The sequence below is a fragment of the Diabrotica virgifera genome, chromosome 2, assembly GCF_917563875.1.
Source record: "Diabrotica virgifera virgifera chromosome 2, PGI_DIABVI_V3a".
Lineage (NCBI taxonomy): Eukaryota > Metazoa > Arthropoda > Insecta > Coleoptera > Chrysomelidae > Diabrotica > Diabrotica virgifera.
This window is the reverse complement of record NC_065444.1, coordinates 130,379,615-130,401,985: the sequence shown is the minus strand read 5'-3', so window position 1 is coordinate 130,401,985 and position 22,371 is coordinate 130,379,615. Positions and strand designations below refer to the sequence as shown.

The following is a 22,371-nucleotide window of genomic DNA, read 5'->3' as shown; positions in this document are numbered from 1 at the left end:
ACATAGTATATTATACTAATACATCGCTAAAGAGGTCTAAAAACAATTGTTTTTTATATAAAAGTAGACTAAAAATCTAAAAATTAAAGAAATAACACAGAAAATTCAAAAAATCGCCGATATACTTAATTAACCTATAAAATGACAGAAGTGCCAAAATTTCATAAAGGTCATTAGTGTCAAAATAATAAACTTGCCTGCGGTTGGACCAATTAGAAACAAGCATTACGGCGCGGTAAATTTGAATCACTCCTCTTGGTTAAAAAACAAACAGAGTACAAACATTACGACGCGGTAAATTTGAATTACTGCTCCTGGTTTAAAAACAGACCATAGTAATAGAGAATATATATTAATTTAATCTAAAAAATATAGGAAACATTCTTATGGTGTAAGTATTGTTTGTCAAACTTAGGAAAGAGTTTGATAAACTGTACCCTGATTAATATCGGGGTACAGCTGCGGTCACTGAAAAGTTCACACCTTCATTTTTACAATCACACTGTCGTAAGGATTTGCTAAATGTCAAAGAACTTGTCAACAATTTCGCGCGTATTTCGTATCCAAAACGCCTATAATGCATTTGACTGAAGTGCAAAAAACAAGAACAATTGTCAAACTCGTAAAAGGTTGGTCACTTGGCCTAAAAGGCAAGTTGCTGCAGATATAAATTGGAGCTTTATGTGCACGGTTGGGTGTTTCAAGGGTGTTGGTCTAACGTTATATTTTTCGATGAAAAAGAGTTTCAATCATATGTCACGGGTCAAATAAGAGTTGATAGGCCGAGGAATCATAGGTTTGATACACCATATACAATTTAAAAAATAATGAAGGTTTCTCAGCCGACTTTTGGGGATGGATAAGCGCTGAAGGCCCGGGCGTTTGTTCTCATATAGAAGAACATTAAGAGGATTATGTTATAAACATAATATTCTTGAGAACATAATGTTGCCATCAGTGATCCAGACATTCCGCAATGACAACCTAATCTTCGAGTAAAGTTGTTCGAAAATGGTTGGAATAAACTCATGTTAATCTTCTTTCGTGCCCTTCCGAGTCCACTCCTTATCCCCATCGAAATTGTGTGGGCAGAGTTGACAGATGAATTAAATTAAAGAAACCTTAGACCACGGAATAGAATTAAACCATGGGTAACATTTGAGCAGGCATACCAAATATTAATTGTGTTACTGTTGATCATTATTTAATATAAAATAGATTTAAAATAAAATGGATATTTTTAACACTGACTCCCTAATTTTCTTTATTAAAAATCGATGTATCTTGTAAAATAGATTTGTTTTATTTTGATTTTTAAATTTTAATCGACCTATTCTGGGTCCTCGACTGGTAATTAATGTCATTTGACGTAAAATGTGCGTTTAATCGAAGTGTAAACTAAAAAAAAAATCGGCTACTAGATATGTAAGGGGACTGTAAACTCTTCAATTGCCGCAGCTGTACCTCGCGCCTCGCCAAGCTTCAAATTACAGCACATAATATTCGTGGTATCCTTTGGATGTGATTAATTCCAGTTGGTTTAGAATTATTCCATAACGTCTTAATATGTAAAGGTGCATTTTTAACAGAGTTTATGTTTGTTTCTGGTATTTCATCTACAACTGCGCAGACGTTATCAAAGGTAGTACGGATTGCGGACTTAGACATAATAGGCCTTCGGCCCACATATAAAACTTTTTATTTATGACCACACCGTTGAAACTTTTTGTACTTGTTATTTGGGTGGAGTCGGACAAATTTGGAGCTTGGCGCATTATGGTAGTGGGGCGTTTGTCTGTCAAGCGGTGACGAAGTTGTCAATTTTATGCAAGAAAAAAATTTATAACCACATCGGTCATTTTATTTTAATCAATGGTTTTTATCATATAAACAGCGAAAACAATTTTGTCGGACAAAAATATTGGGGCATATGACGCGTCGGACACGCTAAATATGTCAAATTTATGAAAAAAATAAATTTATTACCACATGGATAATTTTAACTGAATCTACCATAAAACCTTTTTCCAATAATGTGGTAACCTTGTCGGACAATTTTCACGGGGCATATGAGCAGTCGGATGCGCCGAAGATGTCAATATCCTGAAATTTTTTTATTTATTACCATTTTTCCGACAATATTAGTAGGTTATAAGTAATTATATTCTTAATCAAAAAATCAAAGTGTCGGACAAAAATATTGGGGCAAATCGACAGTCGGACAAAAAATTTAATTTTTATTGGTAAACTATACTTTTAAACTATGTCGTACATCCCTTATCTTTACAACCATTTTTCCGACAAAAGTAGTAAGTTACAAGTAATTATATTCTTAAACAAAAAATGTAATTGTCTGACAAAAATGTTGGGGCAAACGAACAGAAAACATAATTCTTTTAGGCTATCGACGAGGAGGTATTATTAAAAAAAATTTTAAAACAGTTTTTCTCGGTTATTTTTGAAAATAGGTACACACGCTAAGTAAAACATTTAAAAAGGTATGACGAAGAGCTGTACCCAAAATTTTCTTAAAAAATTTTCCGACAATAGGGAAAATTTTAGAAAAATTTTGATCTGATAATAATTTGTGTACATACTCCTTGAACAATGACAAACGTCGTTCTATAGTTTTTTTTCGAATTAAAAAAAAACATTTCCGGCAAAAGTATCAGGTTATAAGTAGTTATATTCTAAATAAAAAAATCTAAGTGTCCGACAAAAATATTGGGGCAAATCCAAAGTCGGACAAAAAATTTAATTTTTATTAATAAACTATACTTTGACACTATGCTGGGTTCGTGCATCCCTTGTCTTTACAACCATTTTTCCGACAAAAGTAGTAAATTACAAATAATTATATTCTTAAACAAAAAACGTAATTGTCTGACAAAAATGTTGCGGCAAACGAACAGAAAACTTAATTCTTTTAGGCTATCGACAAGGAGGATTGTCAAAAAAAAATTAAAACAGTTTTTCTCGGGTATTTTTGAACCCATTTAGCTGAAAATAGGTACACACGCTAAGTAAAACATTTAAAACGGTATGACAAAGAGCAGTACTCAAAATTTTCTTATAAAAATTTTCCGACAATAGGGAAAATTTTAGAAAAATTGTCATCTGATAATTTGTGTACCTACATACTCCTTGAACAACGACAAACGTCGTTCTATAGTTTTTTCCCGAATTAAAAAAAACTTTTCCGACAAAAGTATCAGGTTATAAGTAGTTATATTCTAAATCAAAAAATCAAAGTGACGGACAAAAATATTGGGGCAAATCGACAGTCGGACAAAAAATTTAATTTTTATTGGTAAACTATACGTTTAAACTATGCTGGGTTCGTACATCCCTTATCTTTACAACCATTTTTCCGACAAAAGTAGTAAGTTACAAGTAATTATATTCTTAAACAAAAAATGTAATTGTCTGACAAAAATGTTGGGGCAAACGAACAGAAAACTTAATTCTTTTAGGCTATCGACGAGGAGGTATTATCAAAAAAAATTTAAAACAGTTTTTCTCGGTTATTTTTGAATCCACTTAGCTGAAAATAGGTACACACGCTAAGTAAAACATTTAAAAAGGTATGACGAAGAGCTGTACCCAAAATTTTCTTAAAAAATTTTCCGACCATAGGGAAAATTTTAGAAAAATTGTATCTGATAATTTGTGTACATACTCCTTGAACAGCAACAAATGTCGTTCTGTAGTTTTTTTTCTAGAATTAAAAAAAATTCGACACAAGTATCAGGTTATAAGTAGTTTTATGCTAAATCCAAAAATCTAAGAGTCTGACAAAAATATTGGGGCAAATTCAAAGTCGGACAAAAAATATAATTTTTATTAATAAACTATACTTTGACAATATGCTGGGTTCGTGCATCCCTTATCTTTACAACCATTTTTCCGACAAAAGTAGTAAGTTACAAATAATTATATTCTTAATTAATTCTTAATTAAAAAAATTTTTAAAACAGTTTTCTCGGTTATTTTTAATCCATTTAGCTGAAAATAGGTATACACACTAAGTAAAACATTAATAAGGGTATGACGTAGAGCTGTACCCAAAATTTTCTTTAAAAAATTTCCGACAATAGGGAAAATTTTAGAAAAATGTTGATCTGATAATTTGTGTACATTTTCGAAGTGTAGTTTTTTTTTCGAAGTTAAAAAAAAATCCGACAAAAGGGTAAATTTCGGAAAATTTTTCGAAAATTTTGGAAAGTTCTCTAAGTTACGCCCTTGTATTATAAGGAGTATTTCTACAAATTTTCAGTTTGATCTATGTAGAGCTAACCGAGAAATATTGTTTATAGTTCGCTTTGGCCTCCTTGATGCTTATTATTTTTTTTATATCCCAGAGAACGGCTCTTCCCGTACTTGTGACACTATATATATGTACAAGAAATTTTCTATTTTCTAAATGTGACTGAATTAAAAAAATTGGGCCAAATCCAATCTCAAAGTATAGGGAAAGACTCGCCCATCCAAATGTCAACCATCCATTTTGGCCCAAGGGTGTGGATTTTACGGCCCTTCCCATTTAGGGTCTGTTTTTCGTTCTCGTCCCCAAAACTCCTTTATGGCTTTACGGCTTCTTATAGTACTGATCATTACCTTTCCAATGCATGTTTAATTTTAAAAATTGGTTATACCATTCAAAAGTTACCGATCTCAGAAACTTTATTCAATTTCTATTTAAAAAGGGAAAAATGTTTTGTATGTGTGTATGTTTGTGGAAAAGTTACACCGATCTGAATTTTTTTTCTACGTTTTAAGAGGGGGTCAGTGCCGATTCAGAACCGGTGTAGCTTGTGACTTTCGACCACCCTTAAGCCAGCTATAGGACTTGGTAGGTACAAAACGGCATATTTTTGGGGGTACATACATATCTTAGGTTCAAGGAGAGACAGGAAAACCGCAAATACACCAAATTAATAGCTTTGAGTTAAGCTTTCAAATAGTGCCTAAGTGGTTAGGATCAGAGATACACACGGCTCAGTACAGCTGAAAAACTGAAAAACTAAACTTTGAAAATTTTGGTTTTTGGATAATTACTCAAAATTTCAACCTACGAATTGCGCCAATAACTGAGGATGACTCTAGACGCGTCTAACGGTGTATACCTCATATTAGGAAAAATTCGAATTTTTAAGTTATAACCTTCATAAATGTGATCGAATCTATTTCCTATGGGAAAAACGGTTTTTCAAGCTCAATAGTTCCTATAATACCTTCATTTATCATACTTGACCTTGGATGCATCCGACACTACTTCTCATATTTAGTGATCAACATCGGTTATACCGATTAGAAGGTATCTAGTTCCAAAAGTATAATCCATTTGACCATTATCGCCGAAATGGTTTATGTAGTTGTAGTGTTTGCGACGCTAAATTTAATAGAGCAATCCGAGTTCATTTACCGGCCATTAAAATAATTTTTTATTCTATTTCGAATAGAAAAAAAACTCTAGTGTACATTCAATGGACACTAGATCATTTGAGAGATAATCATAGAAAGGCGACCATTTATCTTAACGTGGAATCGAGAAACAATACATTCAACTTCATACATTTAATTTACATACAGGGTGTTTGGTAAAGAATGGGCCATAGCTTAACCTCAGGTTCCTGAGGTTAAAATAGACCGATTTAAGCTAACTTACCTTGGTACAAAGTTTATAATAACCGAGATACAGGATGTCAAAGTTAAACTTTTTTTTATTTAGTATTGAATATTTCCTGACAGGTATGGGATAACAACATGAAATTTGGTATGTGGGGGTTTTTTGGGTCGAGAAAACTAAATTCCCTACCAAAAATTATGTATTGCCCAAAGGGCGCCACATAGGCCTTGCAGCACTCATTTATTACGTTCAATTTTTTTTATTCCTCACTCTGTATAACTTTGACATTAAAATTTTTATTTTCCTATTAGTTTTACTTAAAAAAGGTATACTTCTTTGATCTCCCTAAACTCAACCGTTTTCGAGATAAACGCATTTTAAATCTGCGATACACCATCACTTTTAGCATAATATCATTGTAGTTACACCCGAAAAATAATTTAATACCATAATAATTGTGCCAGTTCTCAAATTTGTCATTGCATCGCAAATTCCATTTGAAGAAATTTGCGATACATTTTTGGATAATTTTATGGTTTTAAGTTATTTTTCGGGTGTAACTACAATGATATTATGCTAAAAATATGGTGTATCGCAGACTTAAAATGTGTTTATCTCGAAAACGGTTGAGTTTAGGGAGATGAAAGAAGTATACCTTTTTTAAGTAAAACTAATAGGAGAATAAAAATTTTAATGTCAAAGTTATACAGAGTGAGGGATAAAAAAATTGAACGTAATAAATGAGTGCTGAAAGGCGTATGTGGCGCCCTCTGGGCAATGCATAATTTTTGGTAGGGAATTTAGTTTCCTCGACCCAAAAAACCCCCACATACCAAATTTCATGTTGTTATCTCATACCTGTCAGGAAATATTCAATAATAAATAAAAAAAAAAGTTTAACTTTGACACTCTGTATCTCCAAAACGCCCCATTATTTTTGTCCGACAAGTGATCCAGTATGCATTATACATGTAAAAGAACAGCACAAAATAAAAATGACATCTGTGGTAATAAATAAAAAATTTTCAGGAAATTGACATCTTCGGCGCGTCCGACTGCGCATATGCCCCGTGAAAATTGTCCGACAAGGTTACCACATGATTGTAAAAAGGTTTTATAATATATACCGTTAAAATTATCCATGTGGTAATAAATTTATTATTTTCATAAATTTGACATATTTAGCGTGTCCGACGCGTCATATGCCCCAATATTTTTGTCCGACAAAATTGTTTTCGCTGTTTATATGATAAAAACCATTGATTAAAATAAAATGACCAATGTGGTTATAAATTTTTTTCTTGCATAAAATTGACAACTTCGTGACCGCTTGACAGACAAACGCCCCACTGCCATGTTGCGCTAAGCTCCAAATTTGTCCGACTCCACCCAAATAACAAGCACAAAAAGTTTCAACGGTGTGGTCATAAATAATAATTTTATATGGGGGCCTAAGAACTATAACCTCCTATCCTTTCAGCACTGATGATCTTTCTAGCGTATCTGCTCTGCACTAGATGAAGCCTTCGTGTGTCTCTCTGGGTCAGTTATTTGGTTCGAATTTGTAGTGTTAAGTGGCACATCCTATTTAGATGCAGACGATCTTTACGATTAAAATTAATCGGATGTTTTTCAATTTCCACAGTCTGAACATCCGTGGATAGTAGTGTGATGTTGTATTAAACACCTTCTCCTTCTTCCTTCTTGTATGTAGGCTCTAAAGCCTGTTTCTTCTTCAATATTAGCCTCCTAAATTGTTTAAGTTATCGCACCATCTTTTCTTGGTCTGCCAATACTTCTTCGTCCATTTGGTGACTTATCTCGTGTTATTCGTAAGTACTATCCTATCCTCTGCCGTTCTACTAATGTCTTCGTTCTACTCCCGTTTCAGTTTTGTCACCCATCCATTTATTTCTTCTATATTGCATGCTCTTCTTATGTTTTCGCTTCTTTCCCTATCCAACAGACTTTTCCCTGATATTGGTCGAAGTATTTTCTCCGCCGTGATATAGGTCTAATTGCTGCTTTATAGATTCTTGCCTTTGTGTCTTGTATTAGGTGTTTGTTCTTCCAGATTGTGTCATTAAGAGATCACGCCGCTTTATTTGCTTTTAAGCTTTGTTGTCGTACTTCTTCTTCAACATCTCCGTAACTAGTTATATCTATTTCCAGATATCTAAACCTTGCTTCCTGCTTTATTATTTTCCCATCAATTTCGATTTTACATCGTAGTGGGTATTTAGATGTCATACATTTGGTTTTTTTCTGCTGATATTATCATATTGTATTTCTTGGCTGTTGTATTGAAGACGTGTATTAATCTTTGGAAATCGTCTTCTGTCTCGACGATTAATGCGGCGTCGTCTGCATAACATAATATTTGAATTTCTTTGTTCCCCATTCTGTAACCATGGCCTTTACGTAGTGCTTCCATTATTTCGTCTATTCTCGTATTATTATATTAAAGAGCAGTGGGCTTAACGAGTCACCTTGTCTGACTCCGCTTTGTACTGGTATAAACTGTGTTAGTTTTCCATTTATCTTTGCCTGTATTCGATTATGGAAGTAGATAATTTCAATGGTTTGTATAATATTGATTGGTATGTTTCTTCTATACGGTAGGTGTAAAACGTCTTCGACTTGGATGCGATCGAAAGCCTTTGTCAGGTCTATAAAACATAGATGTGCTGGTTTATTGTACTCAATGGCCTTTTCTGTGATTTGTCTTAGTACAAATACGGCGTCTACGCAGGATCTTCCGGATCTGAATTATTTGTTGTTCATCTGATAAAGTTGTTAGTTTATTTATTTTGTTGGTTAGGACTTTTGTGGTTAGCTTAAATGCGGTGTTCAGTAGATTTATACCTCTATAATTGTTGGGGTCTTCTTTGTCTCCTTTCTTGAACATTGGTATCATTATGCTGCATGTATATTAAGCACCTGTCTTTCTTCAAATACAATTCGGTGGTTGTCTTGTGTGATGTATGTTTTGTCATGGTTGCTTTTTCCATGCTCATGGCAACAATTTCCCAGTATTCGGTTAAATGAGTATTTACACTACGTTTTAGTGTTCAAACATGCACTGAACTTTCACTACAGGGAATGCGGTAAACAACGGTTTTCTGAGATCTTATACTGTCTTGAATCATCTTCATTGGTTTGAAGGTACACTTGACGTCATATTTTGCTAAGAGTTTGCCGATTAGATCTGTAATATTTTTAATATACGGTAGAAAAGCTTTACCTATTGGTTTTCGGTATACTACGTGATAAGCTTTTTCATTCGATTCTCGTTGTACTAAAACATCTAAAGAAGGTATTGTAGGCAATAGACACGCTTTTTGCGAAATTTGAGGGATTTGTGTCCTCGAGACACCAAATTCTATTTATTTTGTGTGATTCTGCATTATTTGTATGTGCATTATACGTTTATGTATTGTGTTCGTGTATTATGTTTGTGTGTTGCATATGTAAGTATGTATTGTGTATTATCATAGATGATATGTCTCTCAGACTTTATTAATCTGCTACCGTTGCTATAAAACAGTGTGTAGCAAACCCATCAGCAGAATGTAGCAGGCTTTGGTTGCACATACTAAAAGAAGAAGTCAATGACAAGAATATACCGTAACAATAAAACGAGCGGTTCGTATTTATATACGACTTTATTTATATAACTGTACATGCGAATTTATCTTATAGACTAACTACTCCTAAAAATCCATATCCTTATAATATATTGAATACAAAAATACCAGCCATGTTCTTGAACGTTCCAGAAAAACGGAACCGCCAATCCCTAGTAATGCCTAGGCGAACTTTCTCGAGCAATCCTTTCCTCGGTTGTTCGCTGAGTCATCCTTAAAGATGTATCGGTACGTGACTGGCTGTCGAGACGGAACCTATTATTTGCTGTCGGTAATTCGTTACAATACCAACAATCAGCCGTGTGATGGATGACCGAAGTTATCGTTAACGTAAAGTTATCCTGTAGTTATGTTATAATCCTCGAATTGGTGTGATGTACATACTTAACTTAACTACTTGCGTTATTTCTTGACAGTTCCTGAGTTATCTGGTATATCAACTCTCACTTTATAACGCGACGTTAAACCTCAAGTTATGAGATAACTCTGTAAAGTAGTTTTGCTATCTATTACTTTCAGTTTATCATTTGCTACTCTACGTAGTGAATGAGCGTGAAAAACAGACAAAATGAAACATAGTGAGAGGTAGATGACAGGACTGATTCTTCCTATACACAGCCGTATAGAGCGATGGTATATGATGTTTGTACCTATAGCTAATGTGCTTCGCACTATTTGTCGTTATAGTCGTTTCAGTCATTCGTGTGTTTTATCATACTTCTGCGCGATCCACCGCTTCGTTCGTAGCCCGCGATAAGAAAGCTATGCTTCCAAAAATTTACAAATGAGGATGTAACAGAATGTGTCTTATGATGTGTTTCAAACGCATAATCAATATCGTGCGATATCGTCTTTAGAAATCAGTTCAAATTGAACATTTTCGCTTTTAATTATAAATAGATAGATAGATAGATAGGTAATTTTATTAACCCTTGGTTACATACACGTATGCATAGGGCATGTCAAAAAATACAATAAACATTACAACACTACAATTACAAACAAAAATAATATATGGTACAAGACAAATACATAATAAGTTGCCAACAATTATTCTATAAATCATGCCAATACAAAAATTAAAATTCGCCCCAGACATTGGACATCTTCTAAATAATTAGAGCTAAGCATTCTGTAAATTCACGTACTGAATAAAAGGCATGGCTTATTAAGAATTGCTTTAAGTTTTTTTGGAAAGTTCTTAGTGAATTAAAATTTTTAAAACTAGATGGTAGTGTATTAAAAAGTAGGGAGCCTGCATATTCAGGAGATTTTCTAAAATTAGTATGAATATGACGGGGAAGATATATTATCCCGGCATTTCTTGTGTTGTATGCGTGTAAGTCATTTGCTGTTTTAAGATCATTTAACTTAGTGTACGTGCGTGATAACAACTTATAGATATATATTAAAGCAAACGTAAGAATGTTATTATTTTTAAAACATTGTCGACAACTGTCTCTAAAGCGTAAACCAAATATTGTTCGAATTATTCGTTTTTGTAGGACAAATACTCTCAAACTTTCCGATGCCTGTCCCCAAACAATAATGTTTTGACTGATTATGGAATACACTTGGGAATAGTATAGTGTAACCAACGCATTTACAGTAACTTCGTCCTTTAACGACAATATCGCGAAATATGCTCGATTCAATTTTAAACAGGTATTGTTTACGTGTTCACGAAAATTTAAAGTATTGTCCACAATCGTGCCAACAAACTTAGTACTATCAACTAATTTAATAATCACTTTGTCTGTAATTTCGAACGCAGAAGTACTTATTTTTCTTTCACCATAAGAAAACTGAATACTTATCTATATTTATTACCAAATTATTTCTGTAGCACCAGTTCTTAAATGACAAGATTACATTCTTGACCTTAGAATGTGCTAATTAGAAGGATTCCGCTGAGACAAGTATGGTGGTATCATCTGCATACATGAATATGTGTTTTTCTGTGTATTATCATTTATATAAAGTAAAAAGAGTAGTGGACCTAATATTCCACCCTGGGGTATTCCTAAATTACTATAGTAGATTTCTGATGAAATATTATTAATAGACACAAAAAGTGGTCTATTCAAAAAGCGGTAGACCGGTTCGCGAATGCCTATAGCTATACGTTTTTCTTTTAGACATACTGGATCAAGTCAGTCGAAGGCCCTCGAGAGATCAAAGAATATTCCAACAGTGTACAAATTTTGATCTATTTTTTCATGAATAACTTGAATTAAATCTACTGTAGCTGTTTCACATGATCGTCCTTGTCGAAATTCGTGTTGTTTACTAGTAAGGATTCTTGTTTTACTTAGAAATGACGTAATTATATTATACACTACTTTTCATAAGTTTTTGCGATAACGCTTAAAATAGATATGCCTCTGTAATTTGATAATAAGTTTCTTGAACCTTTCTTATAAACCGGAACTACTTTAGAAGTTTTTAAAATATCGGGGAATTTTCCGGTACTCACTGAATAATTAATTAATTCGGTTATAAAAGGAGCTAATTGCTATGAACATTCCTTTAGGAGTGAAATTGGCATGTCATCAAATCCTGTGGACTTTTTGTTGTTAAAAGGATTGATTACCTCCAAAACATCGTATTCAATAATTGGGTAAAAATAAAGTGATTCATTAGGTGTACGTCTTGTTAATGTATACAGTCGGAAAATGAAAGAATACCCATGAAACATATAAAACACGCTGTATTTTCCTGTCACCGTCTCACAAAGAAAATTGCCCAGCGCAAGTACATGTAATAATAATTATTACATGTACTTGCGCTGGCCAATTTTTTGTATGACACGGTGACAGGAAAATACAGCGTGTTTTATATGTTCGTTCATGAGTATTCTTTCATTTTTTCTACTGTAGTTATCTTTGTTCCATTGACCATTTTATGAACTATTGATTCTACGGACTTAATTAGATACTCATCAAAAACATTTCTTTAGGACACTCTAATTGCCTATTATTGTATTCCAGTTTTTTTGGAAGGTCAAGTCTCTTCGTTCTATTTAGTTTTGCGTTTACTAGTTGCCACATTGTTTTCGTTTTATTACTGGAGTTATTGATTAAATCTGAGAAATGCTTATGTTTTTCAAGTTTAATTTTGTGGTTAATCATTTGTTTTTTTTGTCTATAATTTTCGTTGCTGATAATATTAGAGTTTTTTCTAATCCAGTTATCATGTTTAAGTTCCGATATTTCATTTTATAACTCAACTGAAAACTTTACTTTGTTTTGTTTACGTTTTTCGTTACTTGGTTTAACACGTTTTAATGATTCCTATTAAGAATCTAATACAAAATTAATTTATATACCTTTAAATCTTTTATAGAAACCCCCAACTGGTATGTACGAGTTTTGATCGACCAAATTTTTATTTGAGCGTGAAACAGAAGTCAAATAATGTTTTAAACGACCTCGAATCAGTTATGGTGAGACAAAATAATAAGTTACAGTTCTCAGGACCAACCATTATTTATTGTATAACCAGAAAATTAACAGAAGATGTAGCTGCAATACTTAAAGGTAAAATGTATAATAATACTCTATTTAATTCAGCGATAAATATTTATTTCAGTAATATTTTTGATTTTTTATGTTTTAGAACCGGCATCTCTACGTGGATAATAATTAGTGAAGTAAATGTTATAGATTTGTATACGGCTCTGTTTTAGCCTTTATTATTGTATGTAGTTAATTTCACTTTTTCGCAATTCGTTCGTTTTGAACATCTCTGTCAGACCTTTTTTTCTTGCCACTCTTTATGTAGCTTTCTTTCCTATTTAATTATTCGGCGTATTTAGTTTTACCATCACTACAATTTGAGCAATATTTTGTGGATCTCAACCTGCTCGCAAAAAGTCGCCACTTTCGTCGGTTCCTAGCAACTTTCCTCTATCTTCTGACCTTTAGACTGTTAAGATCTTCATCCACATCATCAATCTCGTGTCAATCTCTTCGTGTATGTACTTATTATCTGACCAAGCAATATCTGGATCTGTGTATAGTTGGTGTCATTAAAAATTATATAAAAATAGACGGTTTCGTTTTGATTCAATTCGAGTCTCTTGCCATCCCCTGACACGTGTTTCTAGGTTTACCCGTTATCAAAGAGGCTTTGCAAAATACTGAATTGAACCAAAACGCACCGAAAATATTTACCAACGAGTCGGTGCGTTTTTGTTCAATTCAGTCTTTTGCAAAGCCTCTGTGATAACCGTCTATTTTTATTTGGTTTCACAATATACTCGGCTGCAGAGTACAAAATGATGGTGATTAAGACGGGTAAACTGCTGATATTTTAGTGGAATAAATTCCCAGCATCGCCCGATGGCATAACCAGGTTTACTTTAATCGTTATCGACACTCACTAAAAATTATATCTTCGACGCCATAGCCCATTTTCATTTGCGGCCCCAAAAATCTTTCGAAGTATTTTTCTCTGTCTTTATGCATTTTTCTCGATGCATGTCAAGCCTGTAAGTATAACCTAACCTTGTTTTTTTTATCTTAGTCAACATTTAAATTTTAACTTTGTCTTCACTAATTATGGTTATACTTATTGTAGGTAAGACCACTGATGATGCTCTTTTTAGAGAACGAAAACGTTCTGTTATATTTTAGCCCTTTTTAGGATTTTTAAATAAATATACCTTTTATAAAGAAAACTTGCATCAATTATTTTATTTTTCTCTCTTAGATACCAAGTAGTTTTCTCATTAGGATAAACTACATGTTTCAGCCCATATATCAAAACTGGTCTTATTAATGTCTTGTAAATGTTAAGTTTTACCACATTTTAGGTTTTTATTTCTCAGATGTTTCTGAAGACCATGGAGAGTTATGTTTGTTATTGCTATACGTTTTTTTACTTCGCATCTTGTCTTATTGGTTGTATTTATTAGCGATCCAAGATATGTGAATTTTTTCAGCAGATCTACACAGTTTTTTCCTATTTGAGCTTCTGGATACTTTGAAAACTCGACCACTTTTTTTATAGCACTCGAGTCACACTAAGGTTGCACCGGTTTTAGCACGGTACTAGTCTTTGATATTATTACTTCCGTAATTTTTTCTAAATTATACCACGTTTCCCCTTTTTTAGAATCGTGACATTTATTTAACGTAATTAAATAAATATATGGAATTAATAAGATTATAATATATTCATTTAAATAGCATTTTTACTTGTTATTTTAATAATAATAATAATATATAAGCACTACGAGCCTAGTAGGCCCATGGCTTGATGTACTATTCTTTTCCACCCCCTTTTGTCGGTCGCTTTTCTTTCCCAGTTCCTTACGTTAGGTCTTCTCATATCTTCTTTAACTCCATTACTACCTCTCCACAAACCACCATTGGAACTTTCGCTGATGACACAGCTATATTTACAGCTGCAAGAGGATTCAACAACTGCAGTATGAAAACTTCAAGCACACCTAGACCAAATCGGACAGTGGTTAAGGAAATGGAAAATAAAAGCAAATTAAACTAAGTCAACACATATAACTTTCTCACTAAGGAAAGACCAATGCCCAAATATTAGCCTTAATCAAGTCAACATACCCCAACAGAATATCGTCAAATGCCTGGGACTTCATCTTGATTTTAAATTAAACTGGAAAAAACACATTTTAAAGAAGAAGAAGCAAATTGAGTTGAGACTGAAAGAAATTAATATTGACTTATAGGTCAAAAATCTCGACTCTCAATTAAGAACAAACTGCTCATTTATAAAACAGTCATCAAACCTATATGGACGTACACGGAATCGAACTATGGAGTTGTGCCAGCAAATCAAATACAAAATAATCCAAAGAACTCAATCAAATATTCTACGCACCATCGCAAATGCCCCGTGGTACATTTCCAACCAAACACTTCATACAGACCTAAACATCCCGTTATAGTCCAAGAGGCAGCGCTGAAAAATCGCTTTGAATTTACTAAAGCTAGATTTCTCACAGTTGATTACTGTGATTGTGTAAAGAAACATACTGCGGTCGGTCAAGCGAAACGTATAACAGGGGTTACTGAGAGTGTATCAAAGTTGCTTTCCTACGAAGGTAATTAAATCCATTTACTAAGGCTGAAAATCAGTACACACATTCTAAATTAAATATAAATAAAAGTTATTATAGTCGGCCAGCTGTATGACGGGACAGAGCCGGTCGGTCAGCCCCAGTGAATGTACAGGGTTATTCACTATATTTTGACCCCCTTGTAAACTGCTTTATTTACAGAATTAGAAAAAAATGTAAAGTACAAAAGTTATTCTATTTTTAAATTATGATCTTTTGACATATTATATATCGTACTAGTGACGTCATCCATTTGGGCGTGATGACGTAATCGACTATTTTTTTAAATGGGAATAGGGGTCGAGTGCTAGCTCATTTGAAAGGTTATTCAATTCCCTATTCAGTAATATAAACATTAACATGATTAATTATCCAAAAAATTTTTTTTAACTAAATTAATTGTTTAATTAATAATTCAAAAATTTTTTTGGACAACCTGTATAAATAATGATCTTAATGTTTATAGTCCTGTATAGAGAATTGAATAAAATTTCAAATGAGCTAGCACACGACCCCTATTCTCATTTAAAAAAATAGTTGATTACGTCATCACGCCCAGATAGATGGCGTCACTAGTACGATATATAATATGTCAAAAAATCATAATTAAAAAATCGAATAACTTTTGTATTTTACATTTTTTTCTAATTCTGTAAATAAAGCAATTTACAGGGGGGTCAAACTATAGTGAATAACCCTGTACATTCATTGGGGCCAACCGACGGGCTCTGTCCCATCATACAGCTGACCGACTATAATAACTTTTATTTATATTCAATTTAGAATGTGTGTACTGATTTTCAGCCTTAGTAAATGGATTTAATTACCTTCGTAGGAAATCAACTTTGATACCCTCTCAGTAACCCCTGTTCTACGTTTCGCTTGACCGACCGCAGTATGTTTCTCTACACAATCACAGTAATCAACTGTGAAATATTTAGCTTTAGTAAATTCAAAGAGATTTTTCAGCGCTGCCTCTCCGTCTATTAGTCAGCATAGTGATTCAAGAAAGAGCCAACAGACACCATGAGAAATTGGAAGGTCACCCCAACCAATTAATATTACCACTACTGCAGCCATTAAATAACAGAAGATTGCGAAAATTATGGCCTATAGATCTTCGTTGAAACTGAGGTGAAATCGCTGGGTGATGTACTCCATTACGCCATATTAGTGTACAATATTATAGTTTATATAAGCTATTGTACTTGTTATCAAATTAACTTATAGAATGTGTAATTGTGATTGTTAATAAAAGCTTATATAAAAAAACCCCATTACTCCATCGTGACCTTGGTCTTCCTCTTCGCCTTTTCCCTGCCAATGCACTAGATAGTACCATTCTGAGAATTCTAGATGGCTCAACCATCTAAGTCTTTGCGCCTTAATTACTGCTAATATGTTAGGATCTGGATAGAGCTGTTAATTCGTTATTTGTTCTTCTTATCCATTGCCCATTTAAGTTTTTCCCACCGAAGATTTTGTGCAGTATTTTCCTCTCCCAAACTAATAACAACTCTTGGTGTTTTTTTGTTGTGACTCATGTTTCAGAAGCATACGTCATTATTACGGTCTTGTAGGTTTTTAGTTGTTTTGCTCTTCGAGATATATTTTGCTTCTTAACTCTTTGACTGCGGGAACCGCATATTTGCGTAATTTCAGTAGTGCACGAGATGTGCGGGAAACGCATTTATGCGACAGGGCTAACCGCTTCGCTGCGGTTAGCGATTATTTGCGGATAGACAAAAAATAACGTAAACAAAATATAAAATATAATGTCATCAGATGTTTTCGTAATGAATGGGCGTGAACCGCCCACCTAAAGTGCCTCGAGCGGGATGAGTATCTGGGCGGGGTAACTGGGTAGCTGAGGTGTTTAGTATTGCGAATGCGTTAGTACCGTAAAGTGAAATTGTCGCTAATTATTACGTTTTGTTTGAGATAAAAAATACTGGTAATAACTATTACATATGCCGCTGCCACCAAAAAGGGGTAAACATTATTCGATGGCGGAATTGGAAGAACCATAAGAACAAATGAACCCTATCATTTGTTTTACTACATTATTTATTATATATATTATAATAGTTCTAGAATTGGCAATAAATAGTTGAAATAAAATAATAAAGTAAAACAAATGATAGAATTCCAACAATTAAGTCAACTGTAACCTAAAAGCCAAAACTATTTGCTTCACTGCGGGAGACGTCTATTAGCGCCGCAGTGACGAGGTGCAAATACTCTCAGTAGCTCCGCAGCGAAAGGGTTAACAACCCATTGAGAGCATATATAGCGCGGTTGCCTGACATAATTTTTTTTTGTATTTCTTCTTCACAGTTAACTTTTTATTTTAGTTTCAAATATTAATTGTGGTCTTTATCATGCCGGTCTACCATTAAAGCAGCGGCAAGAGGCCCATGAAAAATTTGTTAGAGATCAGGTAGATGTAGTGGTCGCAACTATAGCATTCGGTATGGGAATTGATAAGCCAGATGTAAGGAATGTAATTCATTATGGAATATCTAGTAGTATAGAAAATTATTACCAAGAAATAGGAAGAGCAGGTAGAGATGGCCAACCAGCAACCTGTGTTTGCTTTTATTCTGCGGCAGATTTTAGGTCTCATAGGTTAGTATAAATTTAAATTTATGTTTTAATTGATATGATCTAGTACAACATAAAACAATTTCCTATTTTATTTGGGAATAAGCCCCAATTTAAGTTTGAAATTAAATTTATTTATTTGACGTTTCGATTTCCACTTCGGAAATCGTTATCAAAATACAAAACATTAATCAATTAAACAAATTTAACCATTTGCAAATAATAGCAAGTTTTGTTTTTGTTGTTTGGTAAAAAAGTTCGAATAATTAAATTTTATCTGATTTATTCATATCGACAATTCAGACATACATGTTAAAGTATGTGACTTTAAAATGATAGTATTGCCAGTATTTATGAGTTGCGTTCCTGGGATGACTTTAGTGGAATATAGTTCATTCGATTACATGAAATCAACATTAACTTAAAAATATCCGTCAAAAAAATCATAGCACGTGATTTGTTTTTAAAAAGACAACCTGCAATGGTGACAGTAAAATTCTCGTATTAGTGATCCCATAGTAAATCACGCGGAAAAAACCAGAAAAAAAATCTCATGATACTTTGCCGACGTGTAAGTATTTGGTCTTACATTTAGTTTGCTCTCAAAATTAAGATCAAACTCTAATTTTTGTATGTATCTTATTTTAAAATATACATGCTGTATCGTCGATATATTATTGACTTACTAATCGTGATATTTTTTTTTCTATCGATTTCCTCTTTTAGTATGGGTAACCACATTCTGCCGATGAATTTGCGACAAAATTGGTTTCATTTAACATAATTAGACGGATTTTTTGACGGATAATTTTAAATAAAGTTGTCAATGAACTATCTTGCAATACAGTCGTTCCAGGAAGGCAACTCATAAATATGGCAATATCATTTTAAAGTCATCTACTTTAAAATATATAATATTGCTGAATTGTCAATATGGATGAACCAGAAAAAAATAAATTATTAAAAGAAAAAAGAATATTTTTAACAAGGAACAAAAATAAAATTTGTTTAGTTTATTAATGTTTTGAATTTTGATAACGATTTCCAAAGTGGAAATCGAAACGTAACTTTAACCAATTTAATTTCAAACTTAAATTGTGGCTTATTCCCAAATAAAATAGTAAATTGCATAAGATGCCATAAAAAAATAGCTTCAGAACAATAACATAAATAAAAGGCAAAATATTTTTGTCTAATTTTGTTTCATATAATATATTATTAGGTACCAGTACTTGGATTATAGTATATGATTGATCAAGGTATAATTTTGTTTTAACTTATGTTTTTATTATCAATACTATTATTAGTGATAAAATACTGATGAAAGGTACCTATGAGCTGGAGTGACGCTTTCGCTCATGAATGTACAGGGTGGCTCATCGTATACGAGTCGGTCGCTATACGGAAAATGACTTAACATTCAAAGTTTTTTTTCTTCATACGAATATACAGGACTATTAACACTACAATTTAAAACTAATGTGAATTATACAAGGTACTCCAAAAAGAGTGGTATATCAAAGTTATATTTTTTCGTATGAAACATTTTTTGATGACATTTTTGAATTATACTTATTTTAAATGGAACACCACCAAATCTGTTTGCATCAATTTAGTGTCGGAAAGCCTCGAAATTCTAGAAGATGGCGTGCATCAGCAGTGACCCTGGACACCAGGTGCTCCGAGCGCCGGTCCTGATGACGTATTCGTATTCAGTGACACCAAAAACCCCCTGAATTACAAAATCTGACCTTTTATACTTATTTTGACATGGTTAGGCACTTTTTAATGCATTCCATGCACTTTAAAGAGCAATTATGCATTTCAATCCGTTTTTGTATAGTAGACCTTTTTCCTAATGTCATCCTGAACACAATGCAAAAAGTTGCAAATCTCTAGGTGCTGACCGCTGCAAGACGTAAAACAGACTGAAACTTACAAAAATCAGTGATCCTAATCAAAATACTTAGTGTGTAGGTAGACAAAAATATGTTATTGGATGAAATAACTATCATATCTACAACACTTTTCAATATTAAGTAAATGTTTAAGTGTAAAATAAGGTAATTTTTATTTAAAAAACATTTTATAAAATATATAAAAATGAAAAATACAAGAAAAATAAAATTCAATAATAAAGAAATAAATTAAATTCCATCTAGTAAGGCTGGATAATGTGAATGTTTTATCTTTATTAACTTTTACATATAGTACAGTCGCCAGAGGGGTACAACGGCCTCCTTTATTTAGATGGACATACCCAAGTTTTTTTTATTATTATGTATTTTGACCCGTAGAACACGAATTTTTTGGGTAACAGTTGGTCCGGATGTCAATAAGATTGTTATAAACAAAAAACTTGCAAAATTACAAAAAAGCGATTTTTCTCACAACAAAATATTTTTTTGAATAGTTTGGGTCATTCTAAGCAAAAAATGTTCTTACAAGTTTTTTCGTAGGATAGTTTTCGAGATAAATGCGGTTGAACTTTAAAAAATCGGAAAATCGCAATTTTTGAACCCGAATAACTTTTGAAACATAAAATAGTAATTCTGCTTGCAACATTTAAAAGTACAACCCGGGAGCAGTCGCGCCGTGAGAAAAAATCTCACATTTTATCCTTTTCCGTGATAACTTGATGAACAATTTTGCAACATTGCTTTCCACTCGTAAGTGCCTCCAGGAGGATCGTAGTAATGCATAATATTTTTTTAGTTTTTTTTATTTTTTAATTTTTTTTGTGGAATTTATGGCTTTGGTGAGAACTAATTAGCTTTAAAATTGTTAGAAATAGATATTTTTAACATAACAAGTAAATGAAAATATTATAAAATGGAAATTTCTTTTAAATTCGTATTTAAATTTGTATTGTGAGATTTTTTCTCTGCGCGCGACTACTTACTTGACAGAAGTGAGCGCGACTGCTCCCGGGTTAAGTCAAATTATACCAGTTTTGATTTTAACTATTTAGAATGGGAAATAAGCCACAATATTATTAAAAAATGATTTTTATTAACGTTTCGACGCCCAAATCGGGTGCCGTTGTCAAAATACAAAATACAATAGTATTTTGTATTTTGACAACGGCACCCGATTTGGGCGTCGAAACGTTAATAAAAATCATTTTTTAATAATATTGTGGCTTATTTCCCATTCTAAATAGTTAAAATTGTAAAAATGCCACAAGAAAATAGCTTCAGAACAACACCAGTTTTGATTATTTGCATTGCTAAAAATTGAGTTTTTGTTGAACAAAGCTATAAAAATAGTGTTTGAGCGTTTTGAAGCGTGCCCGCTATGTAGAAATTGCCTGTTTTTAGGCGCTTGCACTTGTACCTACTTGTTTGATTTTAAATGAGAGATACACTGAAAACATCACTCAAGCACTATTTGTTTATAGCTGTGCATAACAATAAAAAAATAATTTTTAGTAATACAAATAATCAAAAGCGGTATAATTTGACTTGAACTTTTAAATGCTGCAAGCAGAATTGCTATTTTATTTTTTAATAAAAAGTTATTCGGGTTGAAAAATTGCTATTTTTCGATTTTTTGAAAGTTCAATCGCGTTTATCTCGAAATCTATGCATCCTACGAAAAAACTGGTAAGAATATTTTTTTGCTCAGAATGATACAAAAAATTTCGCTCTCTTTTGCGAAAAATCACTTTTTTGTAATTTTGCAGGTTTTTTGTTTATAACAATCTTATCGACAACTGTTACCCAAAAGATTCGTGTTCTACGGGTCAAAATACATAAAAAAAACTTGGGTAAGTCCATCTAAATAAAGGAGGCCGTTGTACCCCCTTGGCGACAGCACTAAATGTACTTCCTGCTTTATTAAAATATTTTTATCTTGCCTTAATATATTGGAGTTTTGATTTTTATTAACATTTTGATGTAGATTTTTACAAAAAGAACTGTCTGCAATCAATAAAGAACGAAAGGAAGCTCTATTAAACAATATTACGAATTACGTTGAAACTACGGAATGCCGAAGAAAATTTATCCTTTCATATTTCGAAGAGACGATGAATACAGCTAAGCGAGATAGATGTTGCGATAACTGTTCAGAACCGTAAGTATTTTTCAATTTAATAGTATATATCATTAAAGTATACTCTATGTTTTTTCATTTGTTTTAATAGGTCTTTTGCTTTTCGTTAATATCTCATTATCTCTACATTATAAATTATACGTATTCAGTGTCTATAAAGAAATTCGAGTCCTCATTCGCTTCTCCAATCATCATAGGCTATTGATTATGTACTATAGAAAGAAACTACAACGTTAACGTGGTTTTATTATTTCATATGGTCAGTGAATCTCCATATATGAAAAAACCGCGGAGTGCTACCATTTAAAGGGGTGCGTTTTTGAGAAATGGGTGAATTA

At 32.8% G+C, this 22,371-nt stretch overlaps 1 protein-coding gene across 2 annotated transcripts in view; it reads left to right on the top strand.

Annotated features, from left to right (window-relative positions):
- Positions 1-22,371, top strand: part of LOC114335657 (bifunctional 3'-5' exonuclease/ATP-dependent helicase WRN-like) — a 104,058-nt gene that overhangs the window by 29,751 nt on the left and 51,936 nt on the right. For both annotated transcript variants that reach the window (XM_028285925.2, XM_028285924.2), the window contains exons 5-7: positions 12,622-12,815; positions 17,728-18,001; positions 21,881-22,054. In XM_028285925.2, the coding sequence (XP_028141726.1) occupies positions 12,622-12,815; positions 17,728-18,001; positions 21,881-22,054 (642 nt within the window). The remainder of the gene's footprint in view (positions 1-12,621; positions 12,816-17,727; positions 18,002-21,880; positions 22,055-22,371) is intronic.